Source organism: Protopterus annectens, chromosome 16.part0 (genome assembly GCF_019279795.1).
Source record: "Protopterus annectens isolate FY-2018-M chromosome 16.part0, PAN1.0, whole genome shotgun sequence".
Classification (NCBI taxonomy): domain Eukaryota; kingdom Metazoa; phylum Chordata; order Ceratodontiformes; family Protopteridae; genus Protopterus; species Protopterus annectens.
This window is the reverse complement of record NC_056750.1, coordinates 694,572,234-694,593,492: the sequence shown is the minus strand read 5'-3', so window position 1 is coordinate 694,593,492 and position 21,259 is coordinate 694,572,234. Positions and strand designations below refer to the sequence as shown.

General features: G+C 38.5%; 1 protein-coding gene across 2 annotated transcripts in view; it reads left to right on the top strand.

The window, feature by feature from the left end:
• Positions 1 to 21,259, top strand: part of CPNE6 (copine 6) — an 886,978-nt gene that overhangs the window by 731,828 nt on the left and 133,891 nt on the right. For both annotated transcript variants that reach the window (XM_044058469.1, XM_044058468.1), the window contains exon 9: positions 7,925 to 8,011. In XM_044058469.1, coding sequence (XP_043914404.1) covers positions 7,925 to 8,011 — 87 coding nt within the window. The remainder of the gene's footprint in view (positions 1 to 7,924; positions 8,012 to 21,259) is intronic.

Sequence of the window (21,259 nt, the reverse complement as noted above, 5' to 3'; positions counted from 1 at the left end):
TTGCATTTCAGAATTTCAAAATATCTTATAACACAAAGTATTAACCAGGTAAAAAAAATATAGATGCATATATATGTATGCATGTGTGTGTGTGTGTATATATATATATATATATATATATATATATATATATATATATATACATACAGAGAGATATAGATATAGATATCTATAGCTATATCTATGTATCTGTATATCTATCTGTATAGCTATATCATATATGTGTGTGTGTGTGTGTGTGTGTGTGTGTGTGTGGGTCTACTGTATATATTTGAAAACTCACTTCTTCAAATATAAACAGTAGTCCCCCGGTTACGCAAAGTGCACTTCCGTGAACATCGACGATAAAGAACACAGTAACATTGTTTTTGAAGGGGGGCAAGCCCCCCTGCACCACCCATGTAGGTGGCTGTGCCCCCCACACACCCCCTACTTAAATATACCAACTCCGAGATCACACTACAGTGGGGAAACAGAAATTCCCTTTCCCCACTGTAGTGTGCTTCGGCACGTGTGTTCCTTAATGGTTTGTTGAACCGTTCTTCGCAGTTTCACGTAACCGAGAATCCACTGTTCATTTTCAAACAAGTGGATTTTTGGTCTTTTTCAGTAGACCCATAAATATATATATATATATATATATATATATATACATATATATATACATACACACACACACACACACATATATATACACACACACACACACACATGCACACACAAACTTAAACAGAATGTACTGTATTTGCTGATGGCAACACCAGGTGTAGCTGAATAAAATAATAACTGGGTCTTTCTAGAAAAGAATATCCTGATTGGTCTATCTTTTAATTGGCAGTCACTGTCAGAGTTCCACAAAGATGGAGCAGCAAGCAAAAATTCTCCCATCTTCCTCAGCATTACGTGTGTCCTTTGAGCCAACAAGCCAACTGCAGCCCTTTGCTTGATAAGTGGAGATTTGAGATACCTCTAGGATCTCTTGTCAAGGATAGTCCAAAATCCAGCCAGTATACGAAAGCCTTTCTTACTTAGGAGCATCTTACTTCAGATTTATGGTCCTCACACAAGCATGGGGCATAAAGGTGACATATGTAGTCTTTCAATCCAGAAATGAAGTGCTCCAGGAGAACCAAGCCCCCCAGTGGAAGGGAGAATATGTACATCCAGAAATAGGAAGGCAAGAAATAGAAATTCTCACAAGAAAGAAAATACCACCCATGGTAAAAGAAGAAAAGATGGTAAGAGGGCAAGAGAAAATACTGCATCAGTGAAAAAAAGGGCATCTACCGTTACAAGATTTTACACACCTGTGCTATATCCTCACATATCACTGCTGCACTAGTCATCACCTCTGGGACAGTACAAAAGCTACTGAGAAGGTAGGGGGGAAGGTAAGGGAGGAGCCCTCTACAAACCCATGCAGGATAGCCTTGGTGAAACCTGCCCTGGCCCTGGACATGATATCCAATCTGTAATACTTGGAGGATGAGTGAACAGAAGACCAAGCAGCAGCTCCAGGGATGGAGTTGGTGTCTAAACCCTTGAGGAAAGCTCTCAAGGAAGCAAATACTGTACTAGAATAAGCCCTAACAAAAACAGACACATTTCCTATGAAAAGAATAAAAAAAAAGAAATGGTCCTGGAAAATAAACAAAAAGATGATCAGATTTACAAAAGGCCTTTTCTTTGTCTAAATGATATCAGAGTGGTCTGTGCAAGTTCAAGGTATGAAGAATCTTTTCAGTAGCAGAACGCAGTAGAGGGGAAAAAAAGAAGGAAGCTGGATAGACTGATTAAGGGACAGTTCATTAACCACCTTGGGCACAAAAGATGGATTAATATGGATAGGAACCCTGCCTCTATGAAAACCAAAAAGGGAGGGACTGCCATCAAGGCCTGAAGTTCAGAAACCCTTCTGGCAGAGGTTAAAGCAACAAATAAAACAAGCCTTCTATGTGCTATGGTGCAAAGAAGAGTAGTTAGTATGCTCAAAAAGAACCTGGATCAGTTTTTCAAGGACAAAATTAAGATCCCAAGAAGGAGGAATGGGCTTTCATGGTGGTCTGATATGAATGACACCTTTTAGAAATTGCCAGGCAGAAATAGCTGATAAGTGAGTGCTCACTGAAGAATATGGGCAGCCAGAATGCAACAACTCACACATATAGGAAGGAGCCAAGGAGACCCCCACTGAAAAGGGATCCTGGTGGTACTGAAGACATCAAACAGACTTGGACTTGTATGTCTTTTTGTACTGGGTTTCCTGGCCTCCTGCAGAAACCTAAGCACAGTCTTAGAAAGGTTATGTCAGAAAGGAATCAAAACCCCATCCTAAACAGTCAGTTGAAGAGTGGACAAGTCAGAGTGGAGGAGAGATCCATTGTCCTGTGTGCAATGACTGCCCCTGGCCAGATTGAATAAGAGGTGGTCACTACTGTCTGGGCCAATGGGAGTCACCAACAAGATGTTTGGATTGTTTTTCTTGACTTTGTGAAGAAGGGAAGAATAGGCATAAAGGAACATTCCCTTCCAAGAAAATGACATGGCATCCACTTTCCAAGCCAAAGTACTTGAGACTCTGGAACAAAACTGAGAGAGCTGTCTGTTCAGAGGGGAGACAAAGAGATCCACTTGAGGAATACCCACAAATGAACTATGTCCAGAAACACATCTCTGTGAAGCATCCATTCATGAGGCTGTGTCCTGGACCTTCTGAGAGAATCTGCCACAGGGTTGTACTATGAAGATACGTCGGCTGCCTGTCAAGTCATCTGCAGATTGATGGCTGTTTCACAGGCTTGAAGTGCTAGTCTGCAAAGAAGGTAAGATATCATGCCCCCTTGGTTGTTGATGTACCACATGACTGTGGGCTTGTCTGTAAAAGCCTTCAAGGGGCCTGACACCCAGAGTGAGTGCAAAGCCTGAAAAGCCAAAATGACAGCTCTCATCTGAGTCAGAATCCTCAGCTGAGGATACAGGGTCCCTTACTCCTTTGGGGGTAGAGGACCAAGGGGTGGAGGAACTGAAACCCCCTGAGGAGGCTTCAATTCTATCAAAACATGGAACAAGCCCTGAGTGAAGTCCTGCTATTCCATTTGAGGATTCCTGGCAGCAGACACTGCATGTTTAGTTTCTGTCTTTTCTTTAAAGAGACATTCAACTAAACAAATCTTGTGGTTTGGACCTTTACTGAATTCAGTGAAGGTACCCAGTACCTCCTCCCTAACAAAGGACTGAGGAATCCCTTTTAAAGATAATCAGCCCATGCTATCAAAAACAGAATGGTAGTATTCGTCATTTCAAGGACAAATTTACAGTCTTCTTCTTCTTCTTTCGGCTGCTCCTGTTAGGGGTCACCACAGTAGATCAACTGTTTCCATTTCTTCCTGTCCTCTGCATCTTGCTCTGTCATACCAACCACCTGCATGTCCTCTCTCACCACATCCATAAACCTTATCTTAGGCCTTCCTCATTTCCTGTTACCTAGCAGCTTCATCCTTTGCATCTTTTTCCCAATATACTCTGCATCCCTCCTCAGCACATGTCCAAACTAACGTAATCTTGCCTCTGGCTTTGTCTCCAAACCTTCCAACCTGGGCTGACTCTCTAATATATTTATTCCTAATCCTGTCCATCCTCGTCACACCCAGTGCAAATCTTAACATCTTCAACTTTGCCACTTCAAGCTCTGACTCCTGCCTTTTTATCAATGCCACTGTCTCCAACCCATATAACATAGCTGGTCTCACTACCCTCTTGTAGACCTTCCCTTTCACTCTTACTGGTACTCGTCTGTCACAAATCACTCCTGACACTCTTCTCCACCCACTCCATCCTGCCTGTACTCTCTTCTTCACCTCTCTTCCACACTCACCATTACTCTGAACTGCTGATCCCAAGTACTTAAACTCATCCACCTTTACCACCTCTACTCCCTGCATCCTCACAATTCCTCTATCCTCCCTCTTATTCACACACATATATTCTGTCTTAGTCCTGCTGACCTTCATTCCTCTTCTCTCTAGAGCATATTTCCACTTCTCCAGGGTCGTCTCCACCTGTTCCCTACTCTCACTACAGATCACAATGTCATCTGCAAACATCATAGTCCACGGGGACTCCTGTCTGATCTCGTCTGTCAACCTGTCCATCACCATTGCAAATAAGAAAGGGCTCAGAGCTGATCCTTGATGTAATCCCACCTCCACCTTAAATGCATCCGTCACTCCCACCGCAGACCTCACCGCTGTCACACTACCCTCATACATATCCTATACCACTCTTACATGCTTCTCTGACACTCCCGACTTCCTCATACAATACCACAACTCCTCTCTATTTACAGTAGGAAATATGAATCACAAATTAAAAAAATAATAAATAAATACATCATAAACCTAACAGCAAAAACTGAAAAGCACAACAATTCATCATTACAGGCCTGTCTAGAAATCACAGCTAGTACTCCGGTGCTGTCATCTACACATCTATATGATTCTGAAGTAATTCAAGGAGGAAGGTAGTATTGTACCTGATCCAGCAGGACACCACTTTTTGAACAACAAGCATGAGGTCAACACCGAAAACTATCCTTCTGATCCTAGAGTAGTTCACTGGATGATATCCATCACACTTACTGCATCCTCTGCAGGGAGAATACCCACTTGCTATTCTTGGAGTTTTAGGGCCAGGAACATAGTTCTATTCATGGATGGCAGCACCACTCCAGCATTGCTCTCCACTTGCTTGAGTAGAAATGACTAGGTCTGCTGAATGGCTAGGAGAAGGCTCCGTGGTTGAGGAGCAGATCAGGGAAAAAAAAAAGAGAGAAATTTGGAAAACTTTCCTCTCAACCAGTTGGATGTAGTTAACCCATGGATGACAGTAGTGCAACAGTGCATAGAAAATAGCCTTCAAGACTAGATGTAACGAGGGAGTAGGATAGAGTAGAATGATTGGAATAGAGTTCACCTCACATAACATCTCCGAGAGAGAGAAAATATGCTTTGGACAGCAATAGGAATACAAAATATAGGGAAAACAGGAATGAGTTTGCAGGATTTAAAATGGATTATCCAAGACAACCCATTATAAAACACTCTTTGCTGTCAATATTGGAGTCTATATTCGAACACCGAACTTTCAAAATTTAGAGTGTTCTAATATCGACCCGTTTTCAGCGAATGCTGAAAATATCGAAGAAACAGAAAACCAAATTTTTTTCCTAGGGAAAGAATTTGGTTGTCTGTTTCTGTTGCTTCGGTATTTTCAGTGCTGTGGTGGAAAGTTACAGGTCGGATTCAGGTAAGTGTGCGATTGTGTGGACATGGGGGTTAGGGCGGGGTAGGTGAGTTAGGGTTAGGGGGCGGGTGAGGTGACTGTGCGATAGTGAGAGACGTTAGGGTTTGGGTTAAGGTAAGTGGATAGTTAGTGGTATATGTATAGTTTAGTGTAGGGTTAGGTGTAAGAGTTTAGGTGTATGTGTGCGGATTGCTGTTTGTTTGGTGTGCGTGTGTTGTGTGCATATGTTTTTTCGATGTTCTGTGCGTTCGATGTTTTAAATTTTTGATTAATAGGGTTCGATATTAGAACACTCGAAATTTTGATAGTTCGGTGTTCTAATAGAGACCCCAATATTCAACACAGATTCATTAAGAGCAGTTTGAATACTAAAATACCCTTTTTCTAAAGCCACCTACATTTCATTGTCTGTTAGGAAACACATTTTATAAGTCTCTCCTACCTTGTTATGCATACTTCTGTGACATACTGAAGATCTCTTTTTCTACAATTGCATTGCATTCTGCAATATCATACTCATGACATGATCAGTGAAATAATCGTGACATCATCTGAAATGGTTAATCTTACAAACTTCCCTGAAGAGACATAGCTTATTTCCAACTGAATATGCAATACAGATGATGGATGATGTACACTAAGAGGAATGCAGATTGTATAGTTTTTAAATCGCAGACTTTATATAAATATTTCAATTATAGAAGGGAATATTAAAGGAAAAGCTGAGAGAAATATATGTCTTTGGGATTTCACATTACCTTAGCTTAAAAAACTTTTCTTGAACTTCACCTTATAATGTGTTGCCCTCTTGACCTGTCACTATACAAAAGAAAGTATGCAACAGTTTTTATGTGGAAAAAAAAAGACAGAGATGAAAGAGGGGTTGGTATAGATGGTGCGATGCTTCAAAAATGGCAACTAAAGCTTCATGCAAAAGCAAGTGCAACAGAACGTGTCTAAGAATCAAAAGCTCATGACTGGAATACATAAGCAGTGAAATGGCCTACCAACTAAATGGAAGGGTATTGAGAAGTCATACTCAACGACATAAAGTTAAGTTAGCAATGGGAGAGCTGGCACCATGTCAGATGGGTTAATGCTTGACTGTGGCCCAGACAAACCAGACTTAAGCAGTGGCCCAAGCCCCTGTGGGCACATTCATGAGGGTTGGGAGTGACCACTGCTGACCCACCACTGTCATAGCTTATCTATCTGGCTTTACTTTTAGGAGAACATGATCAGACAGACAGATTGAGTAAGTTGGCACTTTCATAAAGATTTTATGTAGGCAATTCTTCCATCCACCCCCTTAACACCTAGAGGTAAGCTATAAACACTTTCAGTGGTTCGCTTCACCTCATAATGTGTTGCTGCCTTGAATGTGAAGCAAAACTGAAACTAAATCAGACAAATAAATACAACCTATTGGAAAGCAGCAGTTAATGGGATAGTACCTAGTTCTGCCAGGTAAGCTACTTAATGAGAAAATGCATTCCCAGATAACTACCCACTCTTACAATTATAGTTTTGGACAGTGTATAGGAACACTTATTTGTACAGCTTTGATGAAGGACGATCACTGTTAATCTAACCACACCTGTTGCTGTCAGTACTATTTTAAGTCAATAATACAGGTCAGGTGCTGTTTACCAAATATTATACAATGACAGGTCATTAACATTCAAAAATGTGCATGCTGATTGGTCAGCCTAACCAGCGTGCCTGTTGTAAATCATTCATAAACCACTAGAAATGTTCAGTCACCCAGACTTTCTTCTATTAATATATGCTATGGCTTTCCAGTTTTCTTGAGGTAAGTGGTTGAGAGGTATGTCTGTTGGTAGAGAAAATACAAGGAAAATCAGGTACATTGCACAAAACTAAAGAAACGTACCTAATTTTTCCTTGTATTTCTGTCCTGTTTCTCTCGTTCCTCTGAACTTTCTGAATTTCAAACTTAGCTTTTTTTAAAAAAAAAAAAGAAGCAACGGGGATTTCCCTTCCACCATTGTTTTCTTTGCAAAACACGGCTATACTGCGTAAGCATGCCAACGTAAGCCCCATACACCTGCACAGTATATGGAGACAAAGCAGACCGCCACCAGGGCCCCATTATACAAAGACATTATTTAAGAAAGGTAATTTCTTTCTTAAATAATGTCATTGTATAATAGCAGTAACCAACTCCTGGGTGTGATATATTGAAGATTTACCCACAGTTGCCTTTGTTTAATGACTTGGGTTTCGCCCTTGTGATTAAACCACTCCATCCATAGTTAAATCTTCAATACACCACAACCAGTCATTGGTTATTGCTATAATAGATAGTTATGTTAACTAAATCAAGGCTTCATAACATAACAAGAACATATTTCATTATTATTTTTTAAATTTATAAATGCTGTGTCAGAGAAGTAATATGATGTCTACAATTTCACAAGAGGGATAACGTATATTTATCTTTAAGTGAGTTGTTTATATCCTGGCAAATAATATGACTGACAATCTAGTACCATTAGTACTATTAATACTAGCAGAAGTAGCATAGTATTACTGATTACAATAGCAGCATGTAGCAGCATTGTCATCAATTACAGTTTTCTCTATGTTTTCTTCTCTCCAGGTACAATGGAATTGCATTAATCCCAAGTACAAAGCAAAGAAAAGGAATTATAAAAATTCTGGTGTGGTAGTTCTTACCCATTGCAAGGTAAATACTAGCATTTCTTCTTTCATGAATCCACATTACTGCTGTATATGAGATATGTAATATAACAGGAAGTGTAATGCTCAAAGAAATTGCTTCTGGCCATGTGTTTTATAGAAATCTTAAAATGAGAATTCAAATTCTAAACCAACCTCCAAAATCCATCTATATTTCTAGCTTCATATTTACTACTGAATGCATATGGTTAAAGAGGAATATATTACCGTTAGGTTGTATAATGTTTTGCAGATATCCCATAGCCACATTGACTAAAATATATCCCTTTACAAATGGTGCTAGTATTGGTCTATTACAGACAACTGAAACATAGTTTGGTAAAGCATTCATTCTTCATTTATTTTCAAATACGTGCATTATAGCCATGTAAAGACAGTGGGAGGCAGAGCCTATACCAGCAAGTGGGGGGATTGTAGAGGATTCAGAGAGTCCTGGCTGCAAAGTGTCGCTATTGTATGATTCATACTCACTCATATATGTACCATGCACATCCCCAAGGTCAGTTTGGATGACCATCTCATCTCCTATCTGCATGCCTGTAGGAATGACCATCAAAGAAATCCATATTGACTCAAGGTATAAAAACTCCACACAGGAGACATATAGCCAGGATAAAAAAATGGATGACCAAGCAGTTTGAGGCACAAATGCTAACTGCTTCATCAATGTGCTGCTCTGTGATTGAGAGAACCTGTTTTACAGAACAGTATCTGAACTGAAATTTCCAATCTGGGATCTGGGATCATCTTCATGTGAGTGTAGATCTCCGCATCCTCATACCACTTATAAACTGTCCTGATCTGTAACTACTTCAAATTTCCATGGAGAGAATTACTGGTGACTAGGCAATTAAGGAAAGCAGTTTCAGTAAACTGAGTTCAGCAGATTGCTAATACATTTTTCATCTCAATCCACTTTTGGACATCTGTAAATCATTGACAGCAATGCTGAAGGTAACCTTACAAAAAGAACATACTACATTTCAGAATATTTGTCAAGTTTTACTGGAATTACATTGTGAGGCTGTGCCATTTATCTTTGCTTTGTACTTTGCATCCAGCCAAATCATATGCAGATTTGCTATGAACCTGCCTAAGGAAATATAAGCCGCAAATACAAATAAAGTTTCTGTTATCACATTTCAATGACTATCATTCCAAAATGCATCATTTGCAGGCAATGAAACATCTAAAAAATACAAGAGGAAGTTGATTAATTTTTCTTCTACAAATTATCAAAGGAACTGCCAGAAGTACCACCTAAGTACTGTGTAAAACAAACTGATTATACACCAACTTTTTCATAAACATTTACAGCACCTTTCCCAATGTCAAGTATATTTCCTCACTTGATGCAGGCATAATGAGTACTTTTCAAAGCCAAGACAAGGTAAGATGGTAGAAAAAGGAATGACTATTTATGACAGACTGAGAGTTAACATCTAGAAGTCTAGGCATGTGCTGAAATGCGTACCAGTGTCACAAGCTCTGGTGGTAAAACTGAAGTCATGATGATAAGCAATGGCTGCTGATTGTTTGGCAGTTGAACACTAATGAGCGTCTGACTATATAAACTGGAGCAGCTTCCTCTTGGCACATTTGCACAGAGGGGCACATTCACGCACACACACAAAGATGCAACCAAACACATCAGAGTTTTGTGTTTTTCCTTTCAAAAGTAAAATAGAAGTTGTATGTGTTAGAAGAACATGCATGTAATCCAGCCATTTAATGTTATTTTTATAAAAAAATACTGTATTTTAGTTTTGCACAAGTTCAAATATTAATATAAATAAACACTATTCTTCCTATTATTTTGTGTTTCATGATCATATTTTGGTTGTCTGTTCTTCAGTTTGCAATTAAAAGTTGGTATCCCATAATTTCATTGGAGTGGGCGGGGCTACATAATTATGCATGCAAACTTTATGTTAATCAGTGTATAGACTTGTACCTATTTTTCATTGGCCTTTTCCAGATTTTTGATGTTTCCAGGTTGAGAAGTATGATCAGAAGATTGGTTAGTATGCACAGATAAAAGTTTGAGCAGCATGAATGATCATGCACATGCCATAATCTCCTCTCTTTTGTTCTGATCAATGAAGTTTTCTTTTTAGGAGAATCTTTTTATCATACTTTTTTATAATCTGACTATTCAAAAAACTGATGGGAGTTTTTTTCTCAGTTGTCATACTGTATTTGACTGACCACTGCACTGTTGGTAATTATTGCCACTTCCCACCACTCTTGTGTCTGAGGAGACATAGTAATCCAAGGAGTGTGTGTGTGTGTGTGTGTGTGGGGGGGGGGGGGGTTGGCCCAGTGCAAAAACACTTTTTTTTTTTTAATTTTTATTGTTTCAGTTTTTTTCAATACATAATTTCTTCAAAAAAAGAAAAGTCAGTAAACTATTTCTGTTAGAATACATTTTCAAGCTCACATAGGAAAAGCACTCACCCTTCTTTCTTCCAGTTTTGCAGGGTAGTTATCTTTTTAGAGCATCTCTTATTGAGAGGCTAAAACAGACAAGGGCAAAGAGACTGAGTGGGACACAGATCCATAGCAAATGGTCCAGCTGTTGTGAGATCCCTTAAAGATGATGCTTATCTCTAGTGGTGGTAAGATAAGCTAGACAAGCACTAGCAGTACAAAGACTGAAGATGAACATAGTAACAGATAAACCATCAACTATAGCTCTTGAAATTACTGTTTACACTGACGGAGTGCAAATATAAAACTCTGCTATAAATATTCAGCAGTAACTTTAGATGACTGGTAGGTTTATTACCTTATCAATCCTTTAGGTCTCTGCTTTGCATAATTAACCACTTGAACTAAGTTGCTCCCATTAATACAACAAAGAACACAAAACAAAAGAGGTGCACAAAAGCACGTCTATCTGCTGTAGCATAACAGAAATCAGTGGAAGAACTGTGGGAAAAGTTGTCATTCATAAAGCAAATGAAATCATGAAACATAGGTGAGATAATAACGAAATTGTAGCTATAGCTTTAAGAAGGCATTACCTGTAATGCAAGGAGTCAGGTGATTATTCAGCATTCAGTAGGTGGAAGAGTGTTTCTGATGAGTGCACATCTTGCATCTCACCTGTTCATTTAGGTTAATGACTGTTAAAATGTGTGCTGGACTGTACACATACAGGGTAGCTGAACCTACAAGAAAAAATATAAAATAAAAAAACTAAATAACCAGAGCACTGCATGCATTATTGGTCTCTATATTCAATAGCAACATTGCCACACGAAGATATTTTATCCTGGGTAGCTTTTATTATCTAAGAACCAAAGGAACTTATCCACTTGTTTTCACAAGTAAATGTGTTTATTTCAAAAATAGTTGAGCTCCTCTGTCTCATAGCAATAAATGGACTTTAGCAAAACTGTTATTAGATTTTCAACCTCGCTTTAAAAAGTAAGACACAATCATGTGTTTAGCAACAGCTAATCAAAATCAGCAAGCAATAGTAAAATGCACAACACTTTAAAGTACTAAAACAGCTAAAGGATACTGTGTGTGTACTGTTGCCTAAACATATACATAACAGTTCTTAGCCATTTGTTTTATCCTTCAGTACCTTGGTGTGGTTTTGATACTATCTTATATCGCCTCTCCTGGAAACAATCATCGTGGGTCACATTAATATGGGTGGGGCACTGGGAATAAAGAAAGAGAGGCCATTCTAGACCTTTGTCTCTCAAATGGCTTGATGGTAGCCAACATATGGTTCAGCAAGAGAGAGACAGTCACAAGATCACATACAACTCAAGTACACTTCCACCTACTAAGACAAGAACACTGGCGTAGAATAAATAATTGTAAACTCATCTCCAGTCAAAAGTTGACCCACAGTATAAACACTGGCTGCTGCAATCAGCAACAAACAATGATCAGGGAAGACTCTAAGGTCAACAGACACTAGGCTAAAGATCTGTAAGTTGATTGGAGAAAGCTTTGGAGTTTAAGGAATTACTCAGAGCTCTAGCACCTCAGGAACAAGATGAAACAGGTGGAATTGAAGAAGAATGGCCATGTCTCAAAACAGGTCTGAAATAAGGTACAAAAAGAAATCTGTTAGTGGAACGCTGAAGTCCAGGAAGTCATCAAAAAGAAAAGAGGAGTGCAGGAAAACAGTGGGAGGGAAAACAGATAGACCATGCTAAGAAGGAATATTAGCTGGCTAACAAAGAGGTAAGAGTAGAGTTGCAATAACAAAGAACAAGGCACCAGAGACAGTCCACCAGCTTCTGGAAAGTGACTCAATAGATGAGCAAATAAACTCTGCCAGGTGCCAAGGCAAAGAGAGACAGATAAAGAAGATGGTCAGATACCCTTCATAATGAATGCCTGCAAGAACTTGCTTGCCAGTCCACAGGGCATCAAAGGCAGATGGAGGGAGTAGTTCCAGAAGTTTCTGAATGAAGAAAACCCCGCAGAAGCTGTATCACCCCAGACATAGCCTATGATGAAAGGAGTGGAGGAGCCCTCCTTAGAAGAAGTAAGACAACACTAAGGAAAATGAAATCAAGGAAAGCAGTGGGCTCAGATGAGGTCAAAGCAGATATACTCAAGATGTTGGGTTATATAAGGAAGAAATGGCTCCTGAGGGTACTCATAGCAGTATGGAGAGAAACATGTATCCTGGATGACTGATGAATAAGCATACTAGTGCCAGTGAACAAGAACAAAGGGGACATCCACAACTGTGAGCAGTACAGAGGAATCAAACTCCTGTCACACTGCATGAAAATTCTGGAGAGGGTGATTGATAAGCAAATATGCACAGCGGTAGAAAAACAAGATGGGAAACAAGAACTTCGGAATTAGATAAGAATGCAGCATAACAGATCAGATGTTTGCAGTCAGACAGATAGTTGAGAAAAAATATGAGAAAGTCCAACTGGCCATTCCTAGACTTGGAGAAAGCATATGACAATGTCCCAGGAAAGCTGATTTGGGTAGTCCCATAAACATTGGTAGAATTAGTGCATGCTATGTACAAGGACCCAATGACTCAAGTACAGATAGTGTTTGGTCTCACAGAGGGGTTCCCAGTGGAAGTGAGTGTGCATCAGGTTTCATCTCACAGTCCACTGCTGATCATTCTGGTGAAGGAGTACACTTAGCAAATAGGTTAGAGGATACAGCTCACCAACATTGCTGTATGCAGACAATGTGTCATTACAGGCAGACTCTAAAGAATAACTTCAGTAGAGGATAGAAGAGTGGAATACAAAACTGAAGGCATATAGGATAAAACTGAATACAGATAAGACAGTTGTAATAACAGCAAATGACGGAAATCAGAAGAAGATGAGAAATGAGACAGAAGAGAATATACTGGAACAGGTCAATAGCTTCAAGTAGTTAGGAGGGGTGGTTGAAAAGAAGAGAAGTCTGAGTGAGGAGTTCAAAGCTAAAATCAGAAGAGCTACAACTAACTGGCATAGAGTGTCAAGGGTAGTTTATGACAGAAGAATACCAAACAAGCTGAAAAGTGAAGTGTATACAACAGTAGTGCAAACAGTACTACTGTATAGTAGAGATACCCGGGCAGTAAAAGTAGAGCAGTTGAGGAAGCTAGAAGTGATGCCTGAAACAGGTGGTAGAATGCATACTATAGGAAATATAAAAAAATGAGGACATCAGAATAAAAGCCAAAGTATCTCCAATTGCAGAGAAGTTGAAAGAGAACAGATTATGATAATTTGGGCACATGTGCAGAAAAGCAGAAGGCAACCTGGTGAAGGAGATTTGGAATAGACAGGAAGTAGGCAAGAGGAAATCAGGGTATCCAGCAATGAGATGGGTGGTGTGTGTGAGAGAAGACTTGCGACAGTCAGGCATGACAGTCAAGGAAGGTAGGAGAGTGGCATTGAATAAAGAGAAATGTCAACAGTTGACATGACACCTCGACCCAATGTAGTAAATGGTAAAAAGGAGGATTGATGGTGATGATGATTTCCTAAGGTGGAAAACTTCCAAGAGGGAACTACTATGTATTTCTTGGCATTGAGTTTTAAGTTGTGGCTTTGACAACAGTCATTTGTCTGTCTTAGTCCTTCCTGTAGAATGATTTATAGTGCTTAGTGGGATTCTATGACTGCTCCTAGTTTCAAGTCATCTGAAGACTTGGTCAGCCAGAGGCTTTTGACATTGGCTTTGACTTCCAAAGAGTAAATGTTAAAAAGGAGTTTGTCCAGCACATACACCTGAGAGACCCAGCTAGAGATAAACCTCTTTGTGGAGGTCATCTCCCTGATCCTAACATCCTGGGTCCTATTTTCCACAGTTTACCTAAACAATCCTGTTTTGGTTTGTGACTGTGCAGTTGCCTGGTAAGCGTAGTTTTATTTGAATTTTTTATTGTATTTCTTAACACTGTGCTTCAATATTTATAGGAAGGAAGGGATAGCTTATAAACAAGATTTACTTTGATTTATATTTTCCTGTTTTTTCCTTTAATTTCTGCTGCTTATTGTTATGAAGTATATGTTCCAGACAACAAAACTCTAGGCATCCTAAGGGACCTAGCTAGCTATAAAGTTACAGACTGCAGACAGGACAATCCGGAACTTATATAAGCAATCCTGTCTTGGATTGTGATTTATTCATCTTTACTATTAAAAAGATGTGTGAATGTAAGGGATAGTGAGATGTAAAGAAATTCCAGAACTTGTACAGCCGGAGCAACAACTTTACTGTACTTAATTTAGTATTTAGTTGTATATTGCTTGTTTGATTTTTCCCATAGAAGTTGTTTGAAGTTCTCTTTCAATTCTGTGGTAACTGATTTTGATTATTTTTCTCTCATATTTTTTTATTAATTTGAAACTGAATATGGATTCCTTAAATGAGTATACCATTAATGATTTGCTAAAACACAAATATCTTGTACAGTGTAATAAATGATATATATATATTTAAAGGTAACATCTGATAACACTGGTGATCTGTGTTCCTAATGTGAAAAGCTGGATGATTTGCTTACCATTATTCATAGCAAATCTAGACTTATTGATGATGATTGCACTTGTGTAACTGGCACAGCTTGGAGAACTGTTGTTACATATTTTAATGACTGGACTGGTGAAATAAATGTCAGCCAAAGAGCAAATAAAACACATGAAGGAAAGGATGTGTCTATTTTCTGTAAAGAGCATTCACTCCCTATTAAACAAGATGATGCCCCCGACAACTTTTGAATTTTGGATACAAGTATTTAGCAATGTGAGGATTCAGAATGTTTAGAAGGAAATAGAAAAAAGAATGGAAGGATTTATCAACAAATAACATGGAAGAAAAACAAACTGATATATGTTGGTAAAGAGAATATATACTAAAAAGGACACTTTTTGTGATGCAAGATACAGCTTACAAGGGATGATAACATTTTTCTATCAAAAAAACTTAAGTCTATGGAAAAAGCAACATTTTTTTACAAAAGAAAAGGTAGAAAAAAGAGGCAACGAGTAGGTAAAAAGGAAGAAATTAAAACTGAATGCGGAATGACTGAAGAACATTACAGTACAAAAAAAAGATGAGAAAGACAGACAGTGACAACATGGTTCAAGCTGTGGATATTCAAAGCCAGCTGGATGAGAATTGTATGTTTGCTAATGTAATATGCAATTAAAACAGTGGGATTAATAAATGTATAAAAGATACCACAACCGCTGCTGAATCAAGTAAACACTTTTTATCCCAGAGAAACAAAAGAATAATGAATAAAGACGTGATGGGATATAAACGAAGCAAGAATTGACATAAATTTCCAATATACTCCAAATCAATTCAAACGAATTTATTCAAAGGTAGATATCCACAGATAAGCGCTTTCAATATATAAGCTTCATCAGATCTAATACAAATCGGATAGGCATAGACTGAAGTATATATACACACATAGTTAAATCAATTAATCAAGTCTTAAAGAGAAATGTAACAAATATAATAAAAATTTAAAACATATAAAAAATATGTATATATATATATATATATATATATATATATATATATATATATATATATATATATGTGTGTGTTAAAAAGCTAAAGAACATGAAAATGCATGAGAATCTGTGTAAAAACATATAAAATCATAAATATATACATATATATATAAATTATCTAACATTCCTACGCTGTCTCAGTTTCGGTTTAATAGAAGCTCTTTCAGTGGGATTAATAAGACTAATGGTGAGGAAGATCATTCCTTTGTAACATTTGATAGAGCAGATATTATTGAATTAGAAGTTGAAGATTCTTTATATCTGGTCAGAAAAAATATAGGTGTAATTCGAGATTCAATTATTTGAAGAACTGATACTTACATTTGCACAGAAGATAATGAACACTTGAGAAGTGTTATGCTGGCCAGGAACAAAAATAGAAAATATAAGGCAAACCTTAGAATACCTTAATGTAAGGAAGTGCAGATTTATTTTTATTCATGTTGGTACAAATGATCTCATCCGCAATGACTCTTGGATTGTTAGTAAGGACCTTACATCCCTTTCAGATAGTATAGCTTGTACTGTTGTTAGGACATATTTTTCATAAATCACATATAGAAAGGAAAGTGAGGTCACTCTGAATGAAAAGATTTTTTGGGTAAATACCTACATGAGAAAAAAATGTCCCAATTTAAAAAGTAGAAATGCGTACAGCATCTGAGCCTTATTTTGGGCACATGTGTTCAGGCGGGTTCCCTTTTTAATTTCAAAATACTGAAATCCCAAATTTCAGTATTTCGAAATTAAAATACCAAAGTCTTGAAATAATGGCATACCAGACGAAATTCAAAATCCCGAAGTACGAAAATTCTGAATTAGCATTTCTGGTGTTGTGATGTGTGAATGGTAAGATGTGAGTTTGGGTATGTATGTATGTGTATATCTGTTGATTACGGGCTTTAGTGTCTGCCAGTGTGTGTTTTGACTGTGATGTGTGTGTACCAGGGTGTGTATAATGTGTGGGAGTGAGTTGCTTGTGTGTGGGGGGGGGGGTTGCTCCCCTGCTTATCTGTAGTGTAGGATATTATATCTGAGTTGGGGGGAAGTGTGTATGTGTTTGTGTGTGCTGTATCTGTAGTGTAGCATCGGGATTTTGAATTTCGCAGTTTTAGGGTTTCTGTGTTTTGTGTCTTCGGCTATGTAATTTCGAAATACTGAAATTCGGGATTTCAGTATCTTGAAATTACATAGTGAATCCGTTCAGACAGGTGGCTCACTGGCACAGTGGACAGCATTGTTGCCTCACAGCAAGTGGGTTTAGTGGTTTAATTCTTTATTGGGGTGCCTTCTGTGCAAAGTCTGCATGTCCTCCCCGTATTTGAGTGGGTTTCCTCCCACATTCCAAAGTAGATTCGATACTCTAAACTGGCCATACGTGTGACTGTGTCTGTGAGTGGGTGGTGTGGAAAAACTACCATGGCAGTGCTAGGCAACTGGCATATAAACCTTGGCTCTAGATGACTGTGTGTGTTGAAGTGACACACGTACCCCATGTGCAAAAATGGGAAAAAGGGGTTGTGGATGGATGTGGTCAGACAGGATAGTGTGCGTTCATGAAGATCAGGGAAGAGAATTTTTGCAGCAAATATTTTGTAATGTTTGACAAATACAGAGCAGGATTTTTGCCAGGTGAAAAATAGTAACATTTGCTGCACTAGTGATGGTTGTTAATACTAGAAAGACTAATAATAAAGTTTTTTTTTTTTTTTTTTTTTTTTTAACAGCAAATGTTTTACATTCCCAAAAGACTGATGTTACTGTCTGTAAAACATAGTTAAAGAACAAAGACTGGAAACCAGTTCATCAGGGTATAAATGTTTTTACTATAATAGGCATTCTAACAAAAATAAATAAATAAATAAATAAAACAGGTGAAGTGTTATGCAAGACGGGGATTAAAGAGTTATGGGACCTGTGATTATTACATGTTCAATGATAGCAATACTAGAAACTGTGTAACTGTGACGATAAAGACAACCCTGGAGCATATAACAATTGTCAGTGCATATATCAAAAAGTCAAGTGCTGATGACTTAGAAGAATTCACACATTTCTTACATGAAACACAGGAGGTAATAATAATATTAGTTGGGGACTTCAATTTACTAGAAACACACTGGACTAATATTGATTCAACAACATTAAGTAAGGAAATTATGCACAATGCATGTTCAGGAGCAGCAATTTCTTCAGATTGTAAAGACCTACCAGGGAAATATACATACTACACATTGCTTGTGTTCCTAAAGAAATTACTTTTACTTCATGTCAAGTTTTACCAGTGTTAATGTGCAGTGATCATGGGTTTATAAAGGTTAATTTGTTGCTAGATAATTCTGCCAAATTGAAATCTAAACCAATGCACAGAAGATATTGCAGACATGCACTGAAATAGTGCAAAATAGCACAAAATATACTGAACCTACTGATATTGCCAACATCCTGGCAGATAGATTCAATGCAAACTTAACCCCCCTCTCACCCCCAAAATGGCACACAACAATACCAGAAAAGTGTAGTGTCCTGGAAATCAAAGACGCACAGGTGAAAATAGCCCTTTCAAAAGCCAAAAACACAGCATCAATGGGGCCAGATGGTGTCCCAGGCTGCGTCTTGCATGAAATGCAGAACAAACTAACCCCCCACCTAAACACACTGTTCAACCTCAGCCTCTCCACAGGCTATGTGCCCATAGAATGGTGCACAGCAACAGTTATTCCACTCCACAAAGGAGGGGCCACAACTGACCCTGGTAACTATTGCCCCATAAGCCTGACTAGCCTGGTCTGCAAGGCTATGGAGCGCATCATCATGGAACTCATTAACAAAGACATTTCGAAAAATCCAAACACTTGACCTGACCCAGTTCGGCTTTGTTAGGGGCAGATCATGCCTACTAAACCAGGTTGACTTCTTCAAGATAGTCACCAAGGCTATAGATGAGGGAAAGGTTGTTCACACAGCCTACCTTGACTTCGCTAAGGCTTTTGACACCATTCCCCACTTGGGTATTACAGAAAAACTCACCAGCCTGAACATAAACCCCTACATCATGAGATGGGTTGCCAACTGGCTTACAGACAGTACTCACACAGTAAGAATAGCGGGCTTCAGGTCTGACTCTAAACCAGTAACAAGTGGTATCTCACAAGGCTCGGTCCTGGGACCTCTACTGTTTGGCATATACTTCTCAGAAGTACAGGCAAACACAGGAGGACTATGGCTAATCAAGTTCGCCGATGACTGCAAACTGGGAGCCATAACTGACTCTCCAGCTGACACGGACATTCTCCAAAAGGGCCTTACTGAGACGAACACCTGGTGTCAAAGTCATGGCCTCAAGCTAAATGCCAAAAAATGCATGGTCATCCCATTTGGGAAAAACAAAACACCCATGAATTACCACATAGGTGGCAGCCCCCTTAATACAGAAGAGGTAATAAAAGATCTGGGGACCCAGGTAGATAGTAATCTCTCCTTTGACAATAATATTGCCAAAGTAGTTAGGAAATCCTTCTATGTGGCCCATCTAATTACTAAAGGGTTTGCATCTAGAAATAAAGAGGTTATAGTGCCCCTCTACTCATCACTCATCAGACCCATCATAGAGGACAATGCCCTATTTGGGATGTACCTCACAAGACACTTCCAACTGCTGGAGAGATCAAGTACCTCACCAAAAGGATTACTGGCCTCAAACATATGTCCTATGCAGCCTGCCTAAAAAAACTCTGGCTGTACTCAGTGGCATATCACTTACTCAGAGGTGATCTCTGCCTGACTTACAAAGCCATGTCCAACTCAGAACTGATGGACATGCTCCACCTAAAGAAATCCAAGTCATTGTGAGCCACGCACTCTAGTGAGCTAAACCTTGCCACAACAATAAATAGAACATGCTGGAGGGATAGATTCCTGTCACAGAGACTCCCCATTCTTTGTAACAAAATTTCAAACTACATTAGGCGGAGCCCCTCACTGACACTCTTCAAGAGAAACCTTGATGAGTGGATGGGTAACAGAAAATACACCCCTGGGATCACTTCATTGGCTCTGCTTGACAGAGGATCAGTTAATTAATCAGTGGGGCGGCGATAGGTGACATACATTGGCTAGGCTTATAAATGCCCTTGGGCAGATAGCCTAGTACCTACCTATGAACCTATAAGATTAATTAGAGATTATAGGGAAGCAAAACAGTCACCATGTGAAACTAATTGGAGTGATGAATTCAGTGGAAAAACTGCAGAAGAAATGTATAACGTTTTGAAAGAAGAATTGGTTGAGTGCAAAAATTAAAAAAAAAATGTTTAACATCAGGATCTAGGCATACAATTTCAGGGGGGTATATTTCCATAAGAACAAGATTCCTGATTAAGGTGAAAGACTAAAAATATAAGAAATGGAAAAGAGGTTGAACTACAACTTTGAAAACTGAAATAAACAAGCAGGACAAACAAATTAAGCATAGTGTGAGGCAAGATCAATAAAATTTATATAAAGATATTGAGCATAATAGGAAACCAATGTATAGATACATAAGATGTGGAAGGAGTAAAGACATACAAATTGAGAGACTGTGTAGATTCTAAAATTTATTCTCAGACTCAACAAATTATAGATATATTTGCAAAATCATATGCAAAATAGTTTGAAGCCACAAAGGGGATGTCAAATTGTTCTGGTAATATCCAGGTAACCTCAGATACTGGAATCAAATTAGATTATATTGAAAAAGAACTTTGCAAACTGGATCCAAACAAAGCACAGGGAGGAGATGGAATTGGTAACAATGACATGAGAACACTTCAGCAAGAAATTACAGTACCATTGTATCTATTATTCACTAGTTCATATAAATATGGGGAGATTCCTTAAAAATGGAGACATGTACTTATTAAACCTGTCTTTAAGGGAAAGAGGAGTAGGACAAACACAGGCCATATAGACCCTTAAGTCTAATTTCATGTTATGGAAAAATAATGGAGAAGATAATATTGAATAAGTTATTGTCAAAAGTGGAAACGCTGGGACATGAAACCATATATCAGAATGCATGTAGTGAAAACAGATTTATTACCACCTGTAACATGATGTTCTATAACAATGTAACAACAGCTATGAATGAAAAGTTGTGCTGTGGATGTAGTTTGTATAGATTTAATTTCAGCGTTTTGTAGGGTGATACACAAAATGCTGGT